Below are 21,938 nucleotides of genomic sequence, written 5' to 3'. Positions count from 1 at the left end.
TATACTGTGATGCCAATAAAGGTATTTGATTTGATTTGACTAGATTACCCTCGGGGTCACTTTCAACTCTACAAATCTATAATTTTATAACAAGCTGGAATGTGTGCAGAGGAGGATGACAAAGATGATCAAGGGTCTCGAAACCAAGCCTTATGAGGAATGGTTGAGGGAATTGGGGGTGTTTAGCCAGGTAAAGAGGAGATTGAAAGGAGATATGATAGCCGGCTTCAAATATCTAAAGGGCTGTCACATGGAAGATGGAACAAGATTGTTTTCTGCTACTCCAGAGGGTAGGACCCAAACCAATGGCTTCAAGTTACAAGGTTCTGACTAAACATCAGGAAGAACTTTGTATTTGACAGTGGATCAGATTCCTACAAGAAGTGATAGACTCTCCTTCACTGGAGGTTTTCAAGCAGAGGTTGGATGGCCATCTGTCAGGGATTCTTTAGTTGAGATTCCAGCATTGCAGGGGGTTGGACTAGATGACCCTCAGGTTCCCTTCCAACTCTACCATTCTACCATTCTATGGTTTTAATATTATAAAGGAAAAGCCAAATCAAAAGCATTTTGTGTGTGTTATAACCTGAACTTCCTCTTGGCTAAACAACGCTATTTCCCCACCGTCTGAACCATTTCCTGAGAGGAGCTTCTAATGCAAGAACTTGAGCAAGGACAATTGAAGTCACAGGCTCAAGCAGATGACTGTTCTTGGGCGGGGTTCGCTTCTTCTTTTTTGAGTTGTAAGAGATTGTGGAGTGAGTCTTACTTAGGTGCGCATGGTGGTGACTTTTTTGTGTGTCCCAGTGCCCTTTTTGAACTTCCTTAAACTGTAACTGGGGGACATATGTATGTCTATTTCAATTTTGTCCACTTTCTGACAGTTGCCAACTTCATTTCTCTACAATTCTACATTAGCTTTAGGTTATATTAGTTTCACTCATGGAGATTTTGTCAGTAGCTTACAGCAACATTTTTCTTAATATGCACATTTTGGAGAGCAAGCACCTCCTAATATTATTCCTTGTTTATATTACTGTCCACCAACACAAGCAATTTTGCACACATTATTTGGCTGGAGAACTGCGTCCAAAAATTCAGAGAAGTGTGAATTTCAAGGGATAACTGTATACTGCCGAACAGTACACACAAGTTACAGGTAGGTAGCCGTGTTGGTCTGCCGTAGTTGAAACAAAATAAAAAAAATCCTTCCAGTAGCACCTTAGAGACCAACTAAGTTTGTTATTGGTATGAGCTTTCAGAAGTGTTCATGCACATGAAAGCTCATACCAATAACATATTTAGTTGGTCTCTAAGGTGCGCAGTGGCACTGTGCAGAGCCTAGGGCTTGCCGATCAGAAGGCACAGAGCCTAGGGCTTGCCGATCAGAAGGACGGCGGTTCGAATCCCTGCGATGGTGTGAGCTCCGATTGCTCGGTCCCTGCTCCTGCCAACCTAGCAGTTCGAAAGCACGTCAAAGTGCAAGTAGATAAATAGGTACCACTCCGGCAGGAAAGTAAACGGCGTTTCCGTGCGCTGCTCTGGTTCGCCAGAAGCTGCTTAGTCATGCTGGGCCACATGACCCGGAAGCTGTACGCCGGCTCCCTCGGCCAATAAAGCGAGATGAGTGTCGCAACCCCAGAGTCGGTCACGACTGGACCTAATGGTCAGGGGTCCCTTTACCTTTACTTTAAGGTGCTACTGGAAGGATTTTTTTTTATTTTGAGTACACACAAGAGCTTTCTCCATTGTTCTGTGGCTGTGCCTTGTGAAAACCCAATCTTGCCCACTAGAGAAATGAAGCTTCCTTAAGCAAAATCTCTCTTCTGATTTTCTGCACATCTGCTAACTTTATTGATTTATTATTTACTTTGTAAAATGTATACACCATCTGAGTGCAAACAAAATAAAACCCCTCTGAAGTTTACGAAAAGCATGAAGCATTAACATTACCAATAAGATGAACAGCATTAACTAAAAACTTTTGAAAAGTTAAAATAACAATAGACTGAAAACACACTAAAACTCACATCAACTTCCTTATCATGTGAGTAGGCTTGCCTAAACAAAATTGTTTTTAGCAGTTGCTGAAAAGCGTACAGTGAAGGTGAATGTCTGAAATCAGTAAGGCAGAAAAGATAACATAAGATAAAATCCCATTCAGCAGGTAAAATGGGATTTTTGCCAGGCTGAGCTGCAGAACAAGAAAAGCTCTCAGCTTTGCCTGAGGGCAAATATTTGGTACACAAGCCGATCAAAATACGGGTCAAGAGAAACTGTGCATGAGCCCTGACTTCACATACTGGTTTGCCAAGTGCAAAATTAAGCAGAACAGGAAGGATCCCTCCCAATAGTTATCTGCAACCCAGAATAAACTGGAGGTAGAGAAGACTTCATACAGGGGGAGGTCAGGAGGTCCAGGAATAGTTGCTGGATTGCCTCAAACTTTCTTAGAGACAGCCCAAAGCTATAGTAAGCCCTAAATCATAGAATTGTAGAGTTGGAAGGGAACCCCAGGGGTCATCTACTCCAACCCTCTGCAATGCAGGAATCACATAGTTCTGCTTACTTTCTAATCAACACATCTTGAGGTTTAGGGCACATAATAGAAATAGATTGCTGTGGTGGTGGTTGTTTTTATTATTCTGCTTTTGAGCCCAAAGGCTCCTACCCCTCAACTAGCAGAAAGTAAAGGTAAGGGTAAAGGGACCCCTGACCATTAGGTCCAGTCGTGGCCGACTCTGGGGTTGTGGCGCTCATCCCGCTCTATAGGCCAAGGGAGCCGGTGTACAGCTTCCGGGTCACGTGGCCAGCATGACTAAGCCACTTCTGGCGAACCAGAGCAGCGCACGGAAATGCTGTTTACCTTCCTGCCGGAGCGGTACCTATTTATCTACTTGCACTCTGACGTGCTTTCGAACTGCTAGGTTGGCAGAAGCAGGGACCGAGCACCAGGAGCTCACCCCATTGTGGGGATTCAAACTGTTGACCTTCTGATCGTCAAGTCCTAGGCTCTGTGGTTTAACCCACAGCGCCAAATAAAAGGGCTCTAACTACCCCCAACATCCTCACACTTAGGGGCTAGTAACCAGGATAGACAATGAGTTCAGAATTCTCTACATCAGCCTCTGGAATTCTATGTCTCAGGCAGACGCAATGGTATTGGCCACAGGTGGCAACATAAATCCACAGTGAATACCTATCAACAACTATTTTGGATAATGTTGGTCCTGGGAATGGATCTTCCAAAACACAGAGGCAGTCTACCTTCATTCCAGCTGCTGCCTGCCTGCATCCATAAATTGTGCAGGCTCCCTTCTGCCCCTCAGAAGCTGCATGCAATCATTAACAATACTCTTCCAATTTTATTTAATTGCGTGATTCCAGCAACCCTTACAATAATTCTGCAAGGGTGACCTGTGTTATTATCCCCATTCTGCAGATGCAGGGGTGAGTGGACGAAGCGGTACAGGAATTATGCCTTGACAAAAGTCAGAGGATGAATTTCAGGGGTGTGGTGAGGAATGTGAATAGCTCATTCTCCAGATTTCACAGTAATAGCGTAAGTCCTGTGTTGCAAGCCATTATGGGTAAAAGGCTTTGATTGCACCAAGAGCTTCTCCTCTCATTCCACCACTTCCCTTAGCCTCCCTGCCCCCACAAAAAAAAAAAAAGGTTTTCTCTCCTTACCGTGAATCAAACCAGCTGTCCAATGACAACCCCTTTGGTTCTTTATTCGCAAATTCGTATCTGTAAGTAGATGAAACGAAACTGAGAAGCCCTGGAAGCTCGAGCTTTTCTGAGGCCACTGCTGTTCTACAGCTGACCAGAAGCAGAATTAAATGGGCAGCCCTCCATGGCACTTAGGAAAGAGCTGTATTATTTGGCAAATTATCTTTCCCCATGCCAAGATTCTTCACGGTCCCATTCAACAAAGATTCCACTACTCCACGCAACTGTACCTTTGATTAGTAGCTTCCGGCTTCTCAATCAAGCCGTAGCCTCCCTCTTTGCAGCCAGAACAGCAGCTGTTTTGTTATCTAATCTATCTATCTGTGGTAAATGAATTAGATGAAAAGGACAGGACTAAAGGTCTCCATTAGGAACAGCAGGACTGACCAAGAGTACTGTACACAGTGTTGCAGGAATGTATGTATAGGTTGGGAGGGGGGGTTGCCCCTCCAGCAGATGTCATGCACATGCCACCCACTACCAAAATCAGCACAATCACTTTTGTGGCTTTTGTGATTTGTCCCCATAAAACACTTCGACACAATTTCTTCCTATCTGTTCAAAGGGCCTCTGCTGCACAATACCAAATGTAATAATTCACTGATAAATGTATCTATGTACTGGTTCACTGGGAAAACTTCAGAAATTCATCTAGACATGTGAGCTCAGCTACTCAGCAGCCCCTATGCCTGAGTCATAATTCCTGGCATCCTGATACCTGAGTGCCAGACAGGTAGCCGTTCCAGAAATAACAAACTCAGATGAAGACAAAAGGGTGTGAGTCACTTGGCTGGGAAACAGGGAAATGTAAAGATCTCTTTTGTTACACTTGATGGGTGTTTGGTGGAGGGCAAGGGGAACCATGGGGCAGGGTCCAGGATGCTCAGATTACTGCCACCAGACCTCCCCTTTCATGATGTAACCATAATGTATGAGTGATGTAGTTTGGGGGTGGGTGTAAGATGGGGATTAGCAGCTAATAAAAGTTTGGGTTCTCTTTTGTTTGGGGCTTCCATCTTGTTTCACCTTGTGGCAGGTGGGAGTCCTGTCGCGACAGTCTTCAATCAAGACCAAGGCTACTGGCTGCTGTTTTGCTCTGGTATTCCTGGTTGGTGTCCTTGCTTTTTGTCCAAGGGAGCCCTCAGATTTCTCCGTTAACAGGAAGCAAGTAACTAGCCTCTTGAAAACAAAAGGCAGGGACCAAAGGTAACAACTACAGTGGTACCTCGCAAGACGAATGCCTCGCAAGACAAAAAACTCGCTAGACGAAAGGTTTTTCCGTTTTCGATTTGCCTCGCAAGACGAATTTCCCCTATGGGCTTGCTTCGCAAGACGAAAACGTCTCGTGACTTTGTTTTCTTTGTCTAAAAACAAAGACATGTTTTGTTTATAAAGTTAATTTATTTTCCCTTCAATTTTTGAACTGCTCTTTACAGTATGTGTGACTTTAAAGAGCAGTTAATAAACTGTTGTTGTACCAAATTTGGCTTTGTTTGGACTTTTTTTGACCATAGGAACGCATTAATTGATTTTCAATGCATTCCTATGGGATTTCGTGCTTCGCAAGACGAAAAATTCGCTAGACGACAAAAATTGCGGAACGAATTAATTTCGTCTTGCGGGGCACCACTGTAATTATATGGACTGTGGGCAGCAAAGCATCAATAGAACCTTGCCAGTCTACACTGAACAAGCTGGGGCTGCATCTGCATTAAATAAAAAGGGCCTCAAAATAGCCTTTATAGAACCATAGACCAGGTTTCCTCAACCTCAGCACTCCAGATGTTTTGACTACAATTCCCATCATCCTTGACCATTGGTCCTGCTAGCTAGGGATCATGGGAGTTGTAGGCCAGAAACATCTGGAGGGCTGAGGTTGAGGAAGCCTGCCATAGACATACTTACTTACTTATTAAATTTATATACCACCCGTCATTTGCAGAACTCAGGGCAGTTCACAATATAAAAATACAACATAAGCACAAAATATATGATAAAAACAAACAACAAACACATAAATCAACAACCCCACCTCCCTTGCACTGCCTCCCACAAACACATTTAAGTAAAAGGTGTGTTTATCAGCCAAAGGCCTGGCTGGAAAGGAATGTTTTTGCTTGGCACCTAAAGGTGTATAACGAGGGTGGCAGGCAAACCACCTTGGGGAAATGTAGATAGAAAAGGTCCAAAGTTCTCAGAGTCTCCTGATCCCAAACCAGTCTTCAGTATCAGGGCTGAGTGCTGGAATATATAAAGCAAGGGAAGTACCTCTGAGCTTATGCAGAGGGCCGGCCCAACAGCCAGCAACCAAATGCACAGCAACCAAATGCACATTAGCTCAACATGCTAATACGTTAAAAGTCCCAGTTGCAGTTTGATTTCCTGTATGGCTGGCCAGCTTTGGCCACTATGGAAAGGGCTTGCTGATTTCAGTTTTGGCTCATATAAATATATGGTCCTCTTACCTTGAATTAAACCAGTTGCTTATGGCCAGCCACTGCTCTGTCTGGTTTTTCAATTGGGAAATCTTTAGGCTCCTGTATATGTAAGGAGAAAACAAAAAGATACTTGGAAGATGAACCCGGAAGGATGTGTTGAAGAGGCTAGACCTAGTGGCAACAGCCTGTTTTCTGCATGCAGAAGGCTCCAGGCGCAACTGAGGAGATCTCCAGTACCTGGGTAGCACCCAGAGGGCAACTGCCAGTCAGAGGAGACCAGGCTTTGCCCTCCAGATGTTTGGAGCTGTTATCCAAAACATCTGGAGGCCCCAGGATTGCAAATGCTGGTTCTAGGCAATGCCAGGGTAGATGGAGCGAACTGCCTGACCTGATACAAGGCAGTTGGTGCAGATGGGCCCGTAAGGTTGTCAGCAGAGGGATGGAGACACACAAATTGTGCTTCCTGGTTGAGCATATTTCTATCCTTGGCAGAGTGCCATAGCTCAGCCTGACATGGCTTGGCAATGTCCCAAGCCAGCAAGCAAGCGGCCTGCACCTCCAGACATCTCATTCTGCACAGACAGCTGTGGGCAAAATCTGACACCTGGGCCACTTTCCCCAAACCAGGTAAAGGTAAAGGGACCCCTGACCATTAGGTCCAGTTGCGAATGACTCTGGGGTTGTGGGGCTCATCTCGCTTTACTGGCCGAGGGAGCCGGTGTACAGCTTCCGGGTCATGTGGCCAGTGTGACTAAGTCGCTTCTGGTGAACCAGAGCAGCACACGGAAACACCGTTTACCTTCCTGCTGGAGTGGTACCTATTTATCTACTTGCACTTTGACCGTGCTTTCAAACTGCTAGGTTGGCAGGAGCAGGGACTGAGCAATGGGAGCTCACCCCGTCGCAGGGATTCGAACCACCGACCTTCTGATCAGCAAGCCCTAGGCTGTGCGGTTTAACCCACAGCACCACCCGCGTCCCTTCCCCAAACTAAATAGGAATAAAAAGCAGCGTCAGCAGGCTGTGTTTATGGAGGAGTTGCTCCTTCTATCCCCTCCTGCTATCCACCAACAGCTTTTATGGAGGGGGGGAATAATATTGGGGGTGTTTGCCTGTGAATGGAGAAGCACACTGGGTATGTGTTAGCGGGTAAAGGGCAAGAGAAGAAAGGTTAAGCAGCCCCCTCCCCCTTAAACTGAACCTGCCATGGTGGCTTTTCATTTAAAATGGACTTCTGGAAAAAGAGGCAGACAAAAATATGTGTTGTGGCTAATTTTGCGCCATGCCTCCTTCCTGGGACATGACACAGAATGGGGACCACCCAGGCTATTGGATTTTGTACACAGCTGAGAAGCAGCAGGTGGTTTTGTGCATTCGGGACACAGCATCACCAGAAACAGTTTGATGTTGCAGTAGGGCACAAGCAGAAGCTGTCCACACCTCCAGCCCGAGGGAAGAGCTGTGTGGCAGGACTCCTGGCCTTGAACTCCTGGCCCAGACATTGGCATCTGGATTTGCTCCAAGATTTGAACCTGGGGGTGGTGGGGTGAGGAAGGAAGGAAGGAAGGACCAGTTCTCCTGGGTAGGGGTTGCTGTTCAAGACAGCCAAGGTATGTGTTGACAAAACTGTGTAACAAAATATTATCCATTTGCACAGGTGTGATATACTTGGAGTCGAGTGTGGATTTCATGCTCTTTATTCAGCTCATTGTGGTGAGGAGGAATGGAAGTTCCCCCCAGAATGTCTGCTTTATATGCATTATTTACACAATGGGCCCCACGTGATTGGCTAATTCTGGGATTCTCCTGTAGGCCAATCAGACTGCTGCATTCTGGATCCTATTGTTCTAGGACCAATCAGACTGCTGCATTCTGAATCCTATTGTTCTAGGACCAATCAGACTGCTGCATTTTGCTATCCTATTCAACTCAGTACATAACACCAGGTCTATGAGCTTGCTTTTCCCCTTTGCCCTTCTCATCTCCCCTTCCTCGTGTGCCATGTCTTTTAGGACAAGGACTTTCTTCATAAAGATTTTTGGAACACTGCTCCAAGATCCTGTTTGGCTAATGAGTAGGGTAGGGAAATTGCTTTAAAAGAATCGTTAAAAGACCCCCCTTTTGCCCTAGAACCCTGGCAACCATGAGCAAGACAGACCATGAGCAAGACAGAGACCCCTCTGCATGTTGTCAGCAAAAGGAGCTAGCAAAGTAAAGAGCAGATGCTTACCTGTTCTTGTACATCCATATTAATGTTCCATCACTGCAAAAACAGGAATAAAATGTTATGTATTTCCTTGCAGACTTCTTGTTATATCACAAAGCTGGAAGGGCAGTACAGCCCTCTTGAGAATAAATCCCCTGTTGTGGTTAACACGATCCTATGTTGAGCAAATCCACACATGTGTGTGCAGGATCAAGCCCCGTAGACTATCCTCGTTCCCTTCACCCAGACCAGCAAGCCACCTCTTAATTAGGAGAAGGGCTCAGTGGTACAGCATCTCCTTTGCATGTAAAGGGTCCTGGGTTCAACTCCTGCCATCTCCAAGTAGAACTGACTGAGAGAGGGAAATATTCTTCTCTGTTGGAAACCCTGGAGAGCTGCTGCCAGTCAGCGTGGACAATACTAAACTAGATGGATAAACTGGCTGCACACAGTAAAAAGCACTTTTTCTGTTCTCCTATGAACAGAATCTGCTCTCAAGTTCTCCCCTGCTAAAGTTCACATCTTGGATACATTCTTCGTGTATCGGGCTATTTGTTGAATATTCATTAACGTTTTAATAATGATATTTTATTCCCATATTTCAACAATTTGATAGTTTTATATTTGTGTTACGGAAATTACGGGGGGGGGGGGCACGTCTTTAAAGTTAAATTTACAAATATTATGCCTGAATGTATCCTTTCAACTTGACACCTCTGGGAAGTTACCTAGCTTTAAAAATAATATAAAATCAACTCCTTTGCCAGCTTCCTCCATTCCAAAGCTATGAAGCAATGATGTAGCAATGGTGCTGTACGAACTGTATTCTGGGATATGATGGGAAAGTTTTAAAAGTCTTTGTCACCCCATCCTCGGGGTTCAAATTTCCTCTTCGAACCTGTTGCGCAATAAATTTTGGTCTACAGCTATTTGCTCCAGTTGGTGGCTGGACTCCTCCTTTATTCTGCAGGGACCTGCGGGCTCTGCCCGACAAGCTGGGTGGCTGAGCAGCCTTGCACCTAGATTTTTCCATAACAATTTGACAACCTGGCATAGCATTTAACCCAACTTAGATTTCCACTCTCAAGAGAGCAAATGTGATGGTGTGGAATCTGTGGCAACTAATGAAAATTCATACCAAACCCACCCCACAACTGAAATAGAAGTAATCAGGTCTGGGCCTCCTCTCCTTCAAATGTCACCTGGGGGCAGCCATTCCATCAAACTGTCTCAGTAGGAAGGATGGGAAGCCACAGGGTTCATCCCATTAGCTTTGCTCAAAACCCACCTCCACTAGGTAAAAGCGTTTAATAACTGGTGCCCATTTTACTTTTTCCTCTCCCCTCCCCTGCCCCTTTCCCCTTGCAGGGCATGTTTCTTAAGACTGTAAGCCTTCAGGGAAGAGGCTGCCCTGTTTTAATTCAGTAACTCTCAAAGGGCGTGTCATGTGCCACACTGTGTGGCAGGAGAGGATGGTAAGTGTGGCAGGAAGATTCAAGGACAGTCAATATTACTGGGAATTTTCTTATGTAGCTGCATTGATTTATACTTTCTGAATGTCCCATTACCATATTATAAATTAGTTGTGTTCTAGGAGTTCTGCTGTCAGGGACGCGGGTGGCGCTGTGGGTAAAAGCCTCACCGCCTAGGGCTTGCCGATCGAAAGGTCGGCGGTTCAAATCCCCGTGGCGGGGTGCGCTCCCGCTGCTCGGTCCCAGCGCCTGCCAACCTAGCACCCCCAGGTGCAAGTAGATAAATAGGGACCGCTTTCTAGCGGGAAGGTAAACGGCGTTCCGTAACGGAGCGTGTTACTTCCGGGTTTTGCTGCTTGCACATGCGCAGACGGTCAAAATGACGTCATGCTCATGCGCGGAAGTGGCAAATCGCAACCCGCGCATGCACAGACACAGGGGCGCGGGTTGCGTTAACTTCTGGGTGCAAACGGGGCTCTGGAACGGATCCTGTTCGCATCCAGAGGTACCACTGTAAAAAATTCAGTGTGGCAAGCAAATTTTTATTCTGAAACTGTCGCCCAGACAGAGTGAGAGCCACTGTTTTAACTGATAGCATGAAAGCCATCCTGGGAGCCTTTTCAGCTGAAGAACAGAGTACAAATGCTCAAAACAAAACAAAACAAAACAACAGCACTTGTGGATGCAGGCTGCTATCTGCACGGTAGTGTCAACCATTTCTATAGCACTTGGGGGAATGGGTTTCACAAAGTGCTTTAGATACATCATGTCAGACTGACACTTCCTGTGAAAAGTCAGGCTTGACAGCTCTGTCTATGTCCAATCCTCATCAAATTTACATGTAAATTCATGTAAAATTCATTCCATCTCATTTCTGCATTATAATCTGAAAAGTATTTTTTAAAAAGTTTTTAATGACAAAATGTATTCAAATACATATTTCATCTCGATTTACACATTTCTAACATTTGATTCAATTTAAATGTATTTTGTTTTATTTTTGAGCTGAAAACTGCATTGCAAAATTCAGAGAAATGTGAAATCGAGAGGGACCAGTGTATTAACAATCCATGCGTTGCTGCACATTAAGCCAGTTTGTTTAAAAACTGCCGACCAACCTGGCTGGTGGGGGAGGGGTTTGGACAAGATCACTGGATCCAGAATTAAAGTCCCTTGTAATTTTCACTTGTTGAAAGTGACTCTTTCAGGGTCAGAAAGGACCCTCGTATCTACGGGACTGCCTCTCCTGGTATGCCCCACGGAGGACCTTACGGTCCACAAATAATAACGTCTTGGAGGTCCTGGGCCTCAAGGAGATTAGACTGGCCTCGACCAGGGCCAAGGCCTTTTTTGCTGTGGCCCCGACTTGGTGGAACGCTCTCCCACAAGAGACCAGGTCCCTGCAGGGATCTGACATCTTTCCGCAGGGCCTGCAAGACGGAGCTGCTCTGCCAGGCCTTTGGTCGGGGTCCAGTCTGACCCTTATAAGAATTTGTATGAAAGTGGCCCCCCAACATTTCTCACAGGCTCATATAAGATCAGTATAAACAGTTAGGCAGGGTGGGCATTTAAGGTCCCCACCCCAAATTTGCGGGTTGCCATCTGATTGGATTTTATTCTGATCCTGATCTGATTTTAGGATGTATTTTAATTGATTGCCTGATTTTATGTTGGTGTATTATACATTTGATGTTAGCCGTTCTGAGCCCGGTTTTGGCTGGGGAGGGCGGGGTATAAATAATTTTATTATTATTATTATTATTACTACATGGCACAGTAAGCTGGGGCCTCGAAGATGACGAAGACATGACACTCACAAGGTGGACAGGCATTAATATTGGGCCACCAAGGACAAATTATGAAAACAGAATACACAGCTTGAAAGCAGAGTGTGGACCTAAATATCCAGAAGCGCCCTCCAACAGTTAAGATTCGTATACCTTCCTTAAGAAACCAGAGGCCTTCCTTCTGGGCATTGTCGGCCAAGGGGTGTTAAAGAAGGATAGAACTTTCTTTATGTACGCGACAACAGCAGCAAGAATTCTCATCGCAAAATATTGGAAGACACAGGATTTGCCCACCCTGGAAGAATGGCAGACGCAACTGATAGACTATATGGAACTGGCTGAAATGACTGGCAGAATCCGAGACCAGGGAGAAGAGACGATGGAAGAGGACTGGAAAAAATTTAAAGACTATTTACAAAAACATTACAAATTGTATGAATGTTAGGAGGATGCACAATTGAAAGTAACATGGCAACAGTTAAATTATTGTAAGATATTTGAGAACAGATAATGTTTAAGCTAACGTCGAAATTGGAAGTAATATCTGGTTCAATAGAAGGAGTTGAATTTATGACAATTACAATTGAAAAGTTGAAATTGAATATTTGAGATTTATAAAATAAGATTGGAAGTAAGGTAACAAATTGCTGCATATAACTATAATGTTGGGAACGCAGGGAAGGGGGATGTGAGGAAGTCCAAAGTTTATGGAAAAAAATAATTTGTGAATACGTTTGTGTTATTTGTATTTTCTTTTTATATTTTTATTTCTTTCATGCTTTTTTGTTTCTTATCTGTTGGTTGTTTTTTTTAAAAAAATCTTAATAAATATTTTATAAAAAAAAAAAGATTCGTAACTAAAATTAACATGAATGGAATAAATAATTCCAATGGAATGGTGGATGCATGAAGACTACCAGACTACCAAAGACTACCAAAATGGCAACATTCTTATAGCATTAAAGTTGTGCTTCCAGAGCTAAGGTGTCTAATGATGTCCAAAGAAAATATGAATCTTCCACAACCTCCAGAAGAACAAATTTATAACAATTCATTTTAGCTGAATCCCAAACTTGTCTTAAACAACTTCTACTTATGTTTAATGTCTTGATTCGCAATGCAAACCACTGATGCATTAAGACGTTCTGCTTGTGTGTGTGATCTGGACACTTGAAAGAATGAATATATGTATATGCACGCCCCATATGTTTTCAGGCACAATCAGAGAGAGAAAAGGCAGCACAATTATTTTTCCTCTTTACCAAGGCACTATAATTTTAAGCACAGATCTGAAGTAGCCCAAAATTGGAGCTTCAATGTTTTCTGATGAAAGCAGCCCTGTTTAGGGAAGTTTTAAGGACTGATGATTTTTTGTTTTGTTTTTAGATATGTTGTAAGCCACCCAGAGTGGCTGGGAAAACCCAGCCAGATGGGCGGGGTATAAATAATAAAATTATTATTATTATTATTGTTATTGTTATTAGACAAAAGCATGGCAAGGTCAGGTTGCTGTGGAATAATATTTCAGAAAACTTTTTCTAAAGAAGAAAAAGTACAAATGGCATGCTTTATCCATCTTGCTTTAGTCAAAGAGCTGCAGATAAAATCATTAAATCGTTAAAAGCTGACCAAGCCTAATTCTTCTCCATCTATAATGAGAAACAAGACGTTGGGTGTCTTTGATCCTAAACCATGGGTAGGCAAACCAAGGTCTGGGGGCCGGATCTGGTCCAATCGCCTTCTCATCCGGCCCGTGGATGGTCTGGGAATCAGCGTGTTTTTACATGAGTAGAATGTGTCCTTTTATTTAAAATGCATCTCTAGGTTATTTGTGGGGCATAGGAATTCGTTCATTTTTCCCCTTCAAAATATAGTCCGGCCCCCCAACAAGGTCTGAGGGACAGTGGACCAGCCCCCTGCTGAAAAGTTTGCTGACCCCTGTCCTAAACACTTGCTTCTTGTAAGAACAGTACATTCTAACTGATTTCCAGGATGCCAGGATCCCTTTTCCTACTTACCTGTCCAGGTAAGCAAAAATTGCCAGTGATAATATTGCCAAGAAGGAAATCGATAGCAGAGCTGTCTTCCCTCTGGAGAGTGTCATCCTTATCAGAAAGAAAAAGAGGATATGTTTGCCAATATCTTCGCTAAGCAGAGTTCAGGGAAAGCCTAGAAATGTTTCTGGCCTGAAATGTGACCCACCCCCACCCCATCCCACCCCCAAATTGGTTATCATTGCCAGACAGAAACCCTGGAAGGGTCGCAGCACTCACATGGAGGCTATTCTGTGAGTAGGGATAGAAAGTTCTGCCAATTTCAGTTATCTCATTTTTTTCATTTTTCCAGCTTTAAATTCGGTTCTCTACATTTCTGCAGCAACATATATGTATTTTAATGCAAGCTCTACCTTAGCACATGCATTTTTATGAACATTTTCTGGTTGGAGAACCGCGGCACAAAATTTGCATGAGTACAGATTTGAGATGCTCTGTTTCAGGTTTAGTAATGCTTCAGGAAGTGTGAATATGGTAGCTTCAGCTTCAAATGCAAACCCATCTCAGGCAGAGTTTCCGGGAAGAAAAAAGGTATGACTGTCAAGGTGACCTAAGCCTTTAAGCACCCTGCCCTCTGACTCACAGTGCAAAGCTCTGCATTCTTGCAGAATAAATCCCCACTGATTTCAAACTGCAGTTTGGAGCATGCAGAATGTTTTGCAGTCTTTTTAAAAAAGTTTGTCACTGGGCAAACCATTTTTTGTACAACTATATCCAGCTCTTCTTGCTTATTTTATACACACACACACACACACACACACACACACACACACAGAGTACTGCTTTTGTAGACCAAGCATTCTACAAAATGAAGGAAATAGAAATTTCAGGGGAAACAGTTACTGAAAGATTGGAAAAAAATAATTAAAATGGGCCAAAAATTGATTTAAACACGCCAGCAGTCTACATATCTGGGTAAGGTAAAGGTAAAGGTACCCCTGCCCTTACGGGCCAGTCTTGACAGACTCTAGGGTTGTGCGCTCATCTCACTTAAGAGGCCAGGGGCCAGCGCTGTCCGAAGACACTTCCGGGTCACGTGGCCAGCGTGACAAAACTGCATCTGGCGAGCCAGAGCCGCACACGGAAACGCCGTTTACCTTCCCGCTAGTAAGCGGTCCCTATTTATCTACTTGCACTTTGACGTGCTTTCGAACTGCTAGGTTGGCAGGCGCTGGGACCGAACAACGGGAGCGCACCCCGCCGCGGGGATTCGAACCGCGACCTTTCAATCGGCAAGCCCTAGGCGCTGAGGCTTTTACCCACAGCGCCACCCGCGTCCCTACATATCTGGGTAGACTTGTCTAAACAAAAAGCCTTTTAAGCAGGCACTGAAAAGGAGTACGGTGAAGACAACTGCCTGATGTCAATCTGAAGGGAGTTCCAAAGGGTATGTCCTGTCATGCTAAAAGACCAGTTTCTTACAAATGCAGAATGGTATTCTGTAGCCACTGTGACAGTGCCAGTTACATAGATCAAGGCAGTCAAGTGGGAGTATATAGGGTAAGACGATCTTGCAGGTAAACTGGTCCCAAAGATTTTAAGGGCTTCATAGCAACACATTGAATCTGGCCCAGCAGCAAATGCAGATCTAAATATTAGGATTAGGGGCAGGCACTTACTTTGGTTTTGTTGTGTGGATTTTATCGCCTGAGAGGTCAGCATCAATCTTGTGGTCTTTAGCTGCAAGTAGCAATGCTTAGCTTCTGGTTCTAAAAAGAAGGAATAAAACAGAGTTGTTACAAAACCTCTTCTAGGTTCTCACTTCAAGGGAAGCCCCATGGACCAAAGGTCCAGCCCATATAGATGTTATTGGATCCAGCTCCCCATAGTGCCAGCCTGCTGCCTAAGTCCCCTCCACGCCAGGGTTTACATACATACGTAAAATTTATTACGGTCAGAGACCAGCTTGAGAAACACAAATGGGACTCCAATCCCAATAGCAAAACAAACATTTAAAACAATATACAACAATGGATTCTAAGTTTAAAAGTGCGATAGGCATATAAACACATAAACACTTTAAGATAGACTGTCTTAGAGAAATGACCCAGAGTTGCCTGTGGATCCGAGTCTGTAAATTTTCTTAACAAACTAGATTGATTTGGGGGATGGTCTGTGCCTACAGATCTGTGCACAGAATTTGGCGACAATCCGGGTCGTTTTGTGGTCTTTGCCTAACAGGAGAAGATCAAATTTTTGCTTTACCGGGAGGCCAGCAATCCTCACCAGCAGGGGGTCAATGGTTTCTCTACGTGCCTCATTGTGCCTCATCGTAAAAGCGACATCTAAAAAATATGTGTTCAGGGCTTCCTATGTCCCCCAATGAACACGGGTGGCGCTGTGGGTAAAAGCCTCAGCGCCTAGGGCTTGCCGATCGAAAGGTCGGCGGTTCGAATCCCCGCGGCGGGGTGCGCTCCTGTTGTTCGGTCCCAGCGCCTGCCAACCTAGCAGTTCGAAAGCACCCCCGGGTGCAAGTAGATAAATAGGGACCGCTTACTAGCGGGAAGGTAAACGGCGTTTCCGTGTGCTGCGCTGGCTCGCCAGATGCAGCTTGTCACGCTGGCCACGTGACCCGGAAGTGTCTCCGGACAGCGCTGGCCCCCGGCCTCTTAAGTGAGATGGGCGCACAACCCTAGAGTCTGTCAAGACTGGCCCGTACGGGCAGGGGTACCTTTACCTTTACCTTTATGTCCCCCAATGGACAGGCGCAAATTCTCTGGGCATATGGGACTTTTTAAAAGGATCCTTCCAAGACCTCTGCGAGGGCAGAGCCGAGCTTCTGGCAAGTGTAAAAGCCCTTCTTGCATTTTTGGATTCAAGAAAAAAGAGATATGTTGCTGGTGCAGCTATATCTCTCTCAATTTCTACCATTTTGTAGTTGGGGCACCTTAAGCAGTCCTGTTGTCTCTCGGTGTCTATAATTCTTTGCCTAACCATTGCTTTTGCTTGGCCCAAGCCCAGACCTAGAAGGTCTTGAGGGGCAAAACCCAGTTTCTGAAGAGTGTTCAGGACTGCTGTCTGCCAGCCTGACTGGAACTGGTCGCCAGGGTTCTTTCCAAGAAATCAGAGACTGTGTCTGCACTACAAGCAGCAGCAGCGGGGGTTCAAATCCCCACAGGTATGGTGTTGCACCAGGTGTCTAGGGGCACTTCAACCTTCCCCCACCCTGCTGTAGTCCAGAGTACAACTCCCCCCCCCCCAAAAAAGCAGGATCATTCTACTAACTGAGACACCTGCTCCCTCTAACTCCTCCACCCACCTCACTGAATGATTTCTATTTATCCCAATTGGTCTGAGTTTGCTTCCCTTCCCTCCTCTTTCATGCTGCTTCTTTCAGAAAGCAAATCTAAGGGCAAAGACCAATCAAACAGACATATTCCACAATTTTTCGGTCCCCTCCCACCCTATTCAGGGTGCCAATCGAATTTTCTGAGCCCAGTACAGTGGACGCTCGGGTTGCGAATGTGATCCATGCGGGATGCACGTTCGCAACCTGCAGCGTCCACAACCCACAGCGGCGCGTCTACGCAGGCACGGGTTGCGATTCAGCACTTCTGCGCATGCGCGAAGCGCGATTTAGCACTTCTGCGCATGCGCGACCACTGAAACCCGGAAGTAACCTGTTCCGGTACTTCCAGGTTTTGGCGGTCCACAACCCGAAAAAATGCAACCTGAAGCGTCTGTAACCTGAGGTATGACTGTATACTATATGTGGATTGGAAATGTGCGTTACCTTCTGTGCATGGGTTGGAGAGCCCCCAAAATAAATCACTTGTCACAGTGTGACATATCACTTAGAGGACCTGAGAGACCAGGGTTCAAATTCCTACTTGGCCATGACACTCACTGCATGTGACCTTGGGGGCCAGCACTGCCTCTCAGCCTAACCTACTTCACAGGGTTGTTGTGTGGATTAGAATATCAGTGATAAAAATGAATGTACTGCCAAGAATGTTATTTTTATTTCAATCAGCCCCTGCAATAGGCAGTGCCTGATGCTTTGAGCAATGGCAAAAAGACATATCTAGGTTTATCTGGCAGGGGAAGAAACCAAGGATAAAATATAAATTATTAACAGACGCAAAAGAGAGAGGAGGTCTGGCCATGCCAGATTTGAAACTTTATTATGAAGCATCCTGTATCTGCTGGATCCGGGACTGGATTATGCTGGAAAGTGCAGACATTCTAGATTTAGAAGGACATGATAATATATTTGGATGGCATGCATACCTATGGTATGAAAAAACAAAGGTCCATAAAGCATTTAAGAACCATATAATAAGAAAATCAATCTTTAGGGTATGGGGAATGTATAAAAATTTATTTGAGCAAAAAACACCCTTGTGGCTTTCCCCTTTGGAAGCAGTATCTTTGAGAAAAGTGAATATAAGTAGTAATTGGCTGACTTATAGAGAGCTGCTAACTAAACTGGAAAATCAGTTAAAATTAAAAGATTTTGAAGAGATAAAGGAACTAGTAACAGATTGATTACAGTATTTTCAGTTGAATACCCTTCAAGATAGATAAAAAGAGAGGTTTTAGTTATGAGATATCAAGATTTCAAAAAGAACTCCTGGAAAATAATATCAAAAATGTATAACTTGCTCCTAGAATGGTGTACAAAGAATGATCAGGTTAAATCGGCTATGATAAACTGGACAAAGGACTTAGGACACAACATACAAATGGCAGATTGGGAGAGGCTATGGACAACAGAATTGAAATTCACAGTGTGTTGTACACTGAAAGAAAATTATATGAAAATGATCTGACTCCTACTAAGTTATCCAAAATGTATAGAACAAGTGGCAATATTTGTTGGAAGTGTAAAGAAAGGGAGGGTACCGTTTATCATATGTGATGGTCATGTAAGATAACAAAGTATTTTGGGGAATTGATATACAATTAGGCCTTTACATGCCTAAATATCCTTTCCTCGGCAGTTCTGGAGGAAAGACATAAATCCCTTGCCATGAATGCAGGTGCCCCTGGCACTCTGGAGAGGTCAAACTGGCAGCACATGTCCTCCTGTACAGTGGTACCTCGCAAGACGAATGCCTCGCAAGACAAAAAACCCGCAAGACGAAAGGGTTTTTTGTTTTTTGAGCTGCTTCGCAAGACGATTTTCCCTATGGGCTTGCTTCGCAAGACGGAAACGTCTTGCAAGTTTGTTTCCTTTTTCTTAACACCGTTAATACAGTTGCGACTTGACTTCGAGGAGCAACTCATAGAACGCGGTGTGGTAGCCTTTTTTGAGGTTTTTAAAGACTTTGGTGATTTTTGAAGCTTTTCCAAAACTTTCCCGACACCGTGCTTCGCAAGACGAAAAAAATCGCAAGACGACAAAACTCGCGGAATGAATTAATTTCGTCTTGCGAGGCACCACTGTATTGTTCCTCTTGCCAAGATCTATTCTAAATCTTTATTGAACCCCTCTTATTAAATCTGCCAGGACAATCAGGCTGCTAGAGTAGAACAGTCTGTAGAGCATGAGACTCTTAGATCAGATGACTCTCTGGTTCCTTCCATCTCTGCAGTTCTAAGATTTTACTCATTGCAGATCAAAATGCATCTATTGCTTTCAGAGTGGCCAAATTCTGTGCTGTAGCAAGCAAAACTCACCAGGAACTGACCTCTCTGACCTTTAACCATTTTCCCCTTTGGTGTTTGTGACATGACCGTAACTTTTATCATGTTGCTGTTTATCTTAGTTTATTTTATGCTACTTTTATTTATTTTACCACACTGTAAACATTTGTGCCTCATTTATTCCACTCTTTAGCTTTTGACCATAAATCCAATAAATATTTAATTTGATTTGCATGCTCACTTGTTTATATCCAGTGAAAGTTGCCAACCGATGAGAGGGGAGCAATCCTTAGCTTGCTTTTTTGCCTTTAACAGCAGCTTGATCTGTAGAAATTATGCAAATGAAGTTCTTCACAACACTGACTTCTTCCATATGTATGAAGGGCAACCTACTTTTAGAGAGCAGAATGGTGGTTGGCCGAAAAGCTGACAACCCAGTTTTAATTTCACTATTTTTTGCTTTTGTAGAAGTTTGGATAATGCCACCAAATATGAAAAGAAGACCAAAGCAAACACAGCATTTCTGTATCCAAATCACCAATTATCTGAGACATCAAGGACCTACACCTTTGATTTCCACCCTCTAATGTAGTGTTTCCTAAATGGTGGACCCAGGAGGTCCACGTAACCCACACAGGGGGTCCATGGTACATCAACTGTCCAGGACATCCCATTTTAGGGGGCCATGAGAGCATGGTGCCACCAACATGAGCAAGATCACAGTGCTCCAAAATACAAGTTTTGGAGCACTGTGCTCTTGGACAGGTCATATAAGCCATGAGGGAGTGCAACCTGGAAGACGCACAGCCCAGCTTTGCACTGGGACAGACCGGAGGGTATGGTGGCGCAATTCACATAACAAAAACCACCATTGAGATATCAACATTTTCAAAATTAGGGTCCATGGCTTGGCTTTTTAAAAACAGGAGGTCCACAACACTTAGCTAATTGTGAACCACTGCTCTAATGGCTCTCACATCGTGCAAATGTCTTAAAATAGTCCCTTGTTTGCAAACTGCTTTGAGTCTTATAAGAAAATCTGCATGCATATAGACAGCAATGGCCATAACGCCATGAAAACAACCCCCTAAATGTCAGCCCAGTGAGAATTTCCAGACCAGGTAATATCAACTTCCACACAATGTCACTATTAAAAGCCAAAGCTTGTTCGAATTTTGGCAGTGAGAGAAGAGCAACCCCAGTCAAAGTGGAACTGACTGGCTTTGCCAATTGAACCTCTTCCAAGCACCCGAGGGAAAAGAAACCCAAAGTACCTTCTAATAGAATCAACTAAGATGCCACAAAATAGTGCGATTTTTATTTATTTATTTATTTTAGTTCTTCTTTTAATTTTTCATGCTGGACTTGAAAGCCACATGCTGGGGAGAATTAAATTTGATTAGGAATACAGGAACATACCAGGCTGCCTTTATGCTGACTCAGAACATTGGTTTACCTTGCTCAGTACTGTCTACACTGATTTGCAGTATCGGCACTCCCAGGGTTTCAGGCAGAAGTCTCCCAGTCCTAGCTGAAGCTGCCAGTGATATAAATTGGAACCTTCTGCATGCATGGCAGATGTTCCAGCACTGAGCTATGACCCTTCCCTTAGGATTCTGCCAGGTGCAAAGAGAGCAGGTGTTGTGCTATGGTTAGCATGTTGGACTAGGACCTTGGGCCAGTCACACAATCATAGGATCATAGAAATGTGGAGTTGGAAGAGATCCAGATGTACACATCCCTACACCATGTTAATCTCTCTCCATTTCTCATTTTTTTTTCCAATTTTAAATTCAGTTCTCTATCAGTTTCTGGTTGTTTTGTTTCGTCCTCATGAAAATTTCTCAGCATTTTGGCACACATTGCTCATAATATTTGTTTATCTATTTATTTCGGCAATTCAAAAGCAGTTTCCAACAAAACAAAACTCTTGAGTGGTTTACAATATATGTTACAAACATATAACATACATAAGATTGTAACATATGCCAGAAACTAAACTCTATGCCATTTAAAACATAGACAATTTTGCATGCACTTTGACTAACAGACACATTTTTGCAAGCAATTTTTTCTAATATCATGCATTTTGACTAATTTGCATATTTTAATGCTCATTTCCTCCTTACTTATTAACACACTTACTTAGTCGCACCATAAAAGCTGGGGGAGAGTGAGTGTCAAAGAAGTACAATATTTCAGTTCATGTGTTCTTTCAGGAAGCGTGAATTTGGTAGGCTGAACTTTCAATGCAAAAGCTACTGAATTTAGTTACTTAGTATATATACCACCTTTCCCTCCAGGTAGCATATATGGTTCTCTTCCATCCCATTTTATCCTCACAACAACCCTGTGAGGTAAGCTAGGCTGAGGGACTGTGACTGGCTCCTGAGGCCACACCCATAGGTTGAAGTGAGCTTCAAGACTGAGTGCGGGATTCAAACCCTGGTCTCCTGTGCCCTATTCCAACACTCTAACCCAGAGTTTTCCAAACGTTTCCTGTTGGTGACACACTTTTTTGACATGATTTATTATAAAATTGATTAGTATTTTCCACACAACAACAACCTGAAAAATATCAAAAAATAACAATACACAAAACACAAAAACCAACATTCAAAAAAACAAATCCATATATTCCAAGTTAATAATATAAAAAC

The 21,938-nt window shown here is 43.8% G+C and overlaps 1 protein-coding gene and 1 pseudogene across 3 annotated transcripts in view; one reads left to right on the top strand and one right to left on the bottom strand.

Moving 5' to 3' along the window:
• Positions 1-21,938, bottom strand: part of GLT6D1 (glycosyltransferase 6 domain containing 1) — a 52,457-nt gene that overhangs the window by 9,683 nt on the left and 20,836 nt on the right. For all 3 annotated transcript variants that reach the window (XM_028715438.2, XM_077922216.1, XM_028715437.2), the window contains exons 2-6: positions 15,309-15,398; positions 13,654-13,740; positions 8,401-8,433; positions 6,198-6,269; positions 3,691-3,750 (exon numbers count right to left, since the gene is read on the bottom strand). In XM_028715438.2, coding sequence (XP_028571271.1) covers positions 3,691-3,750; positions 6,198-6,269; positions 8,401-8,433; positions 13,654-13,739 — 251 coding nt within the window. In that variant the 5' untranslated portion in view covers position 13,740; positions 15,309-15,398. The remainder of the gene's footprint in view (positions 1-3,690; positions 3,751-6,197; positions 6,270-8,400; positions 8,434-13,653; positions 13,741-15,308; positions 15,399-21,938) is intronic.
• LOC114589232 (ubiquitin-conjugating enzyme E2 variant 2-like) lies at positions 11,539-12,775 on the top strand (annotated as a pseudogene).

Source organism: Podarcis muralis, chromosome Z (assembly GCF_964188315.1).
Source record: "Podarcis muralis chromosome Z, rPodMur119.hap1.1, whole genome shotgun sequence".
In the NCBI taxonomy this organism is placed as follows: Eukaryota; Metazoa; Chordata; class Lepidosauria; order Squamata; family Lacertidae; genus Podarcis; species Podarcis muralis.
This window is presented reverse-complemented; position numbering and strand designations above follow the sequence as displayed.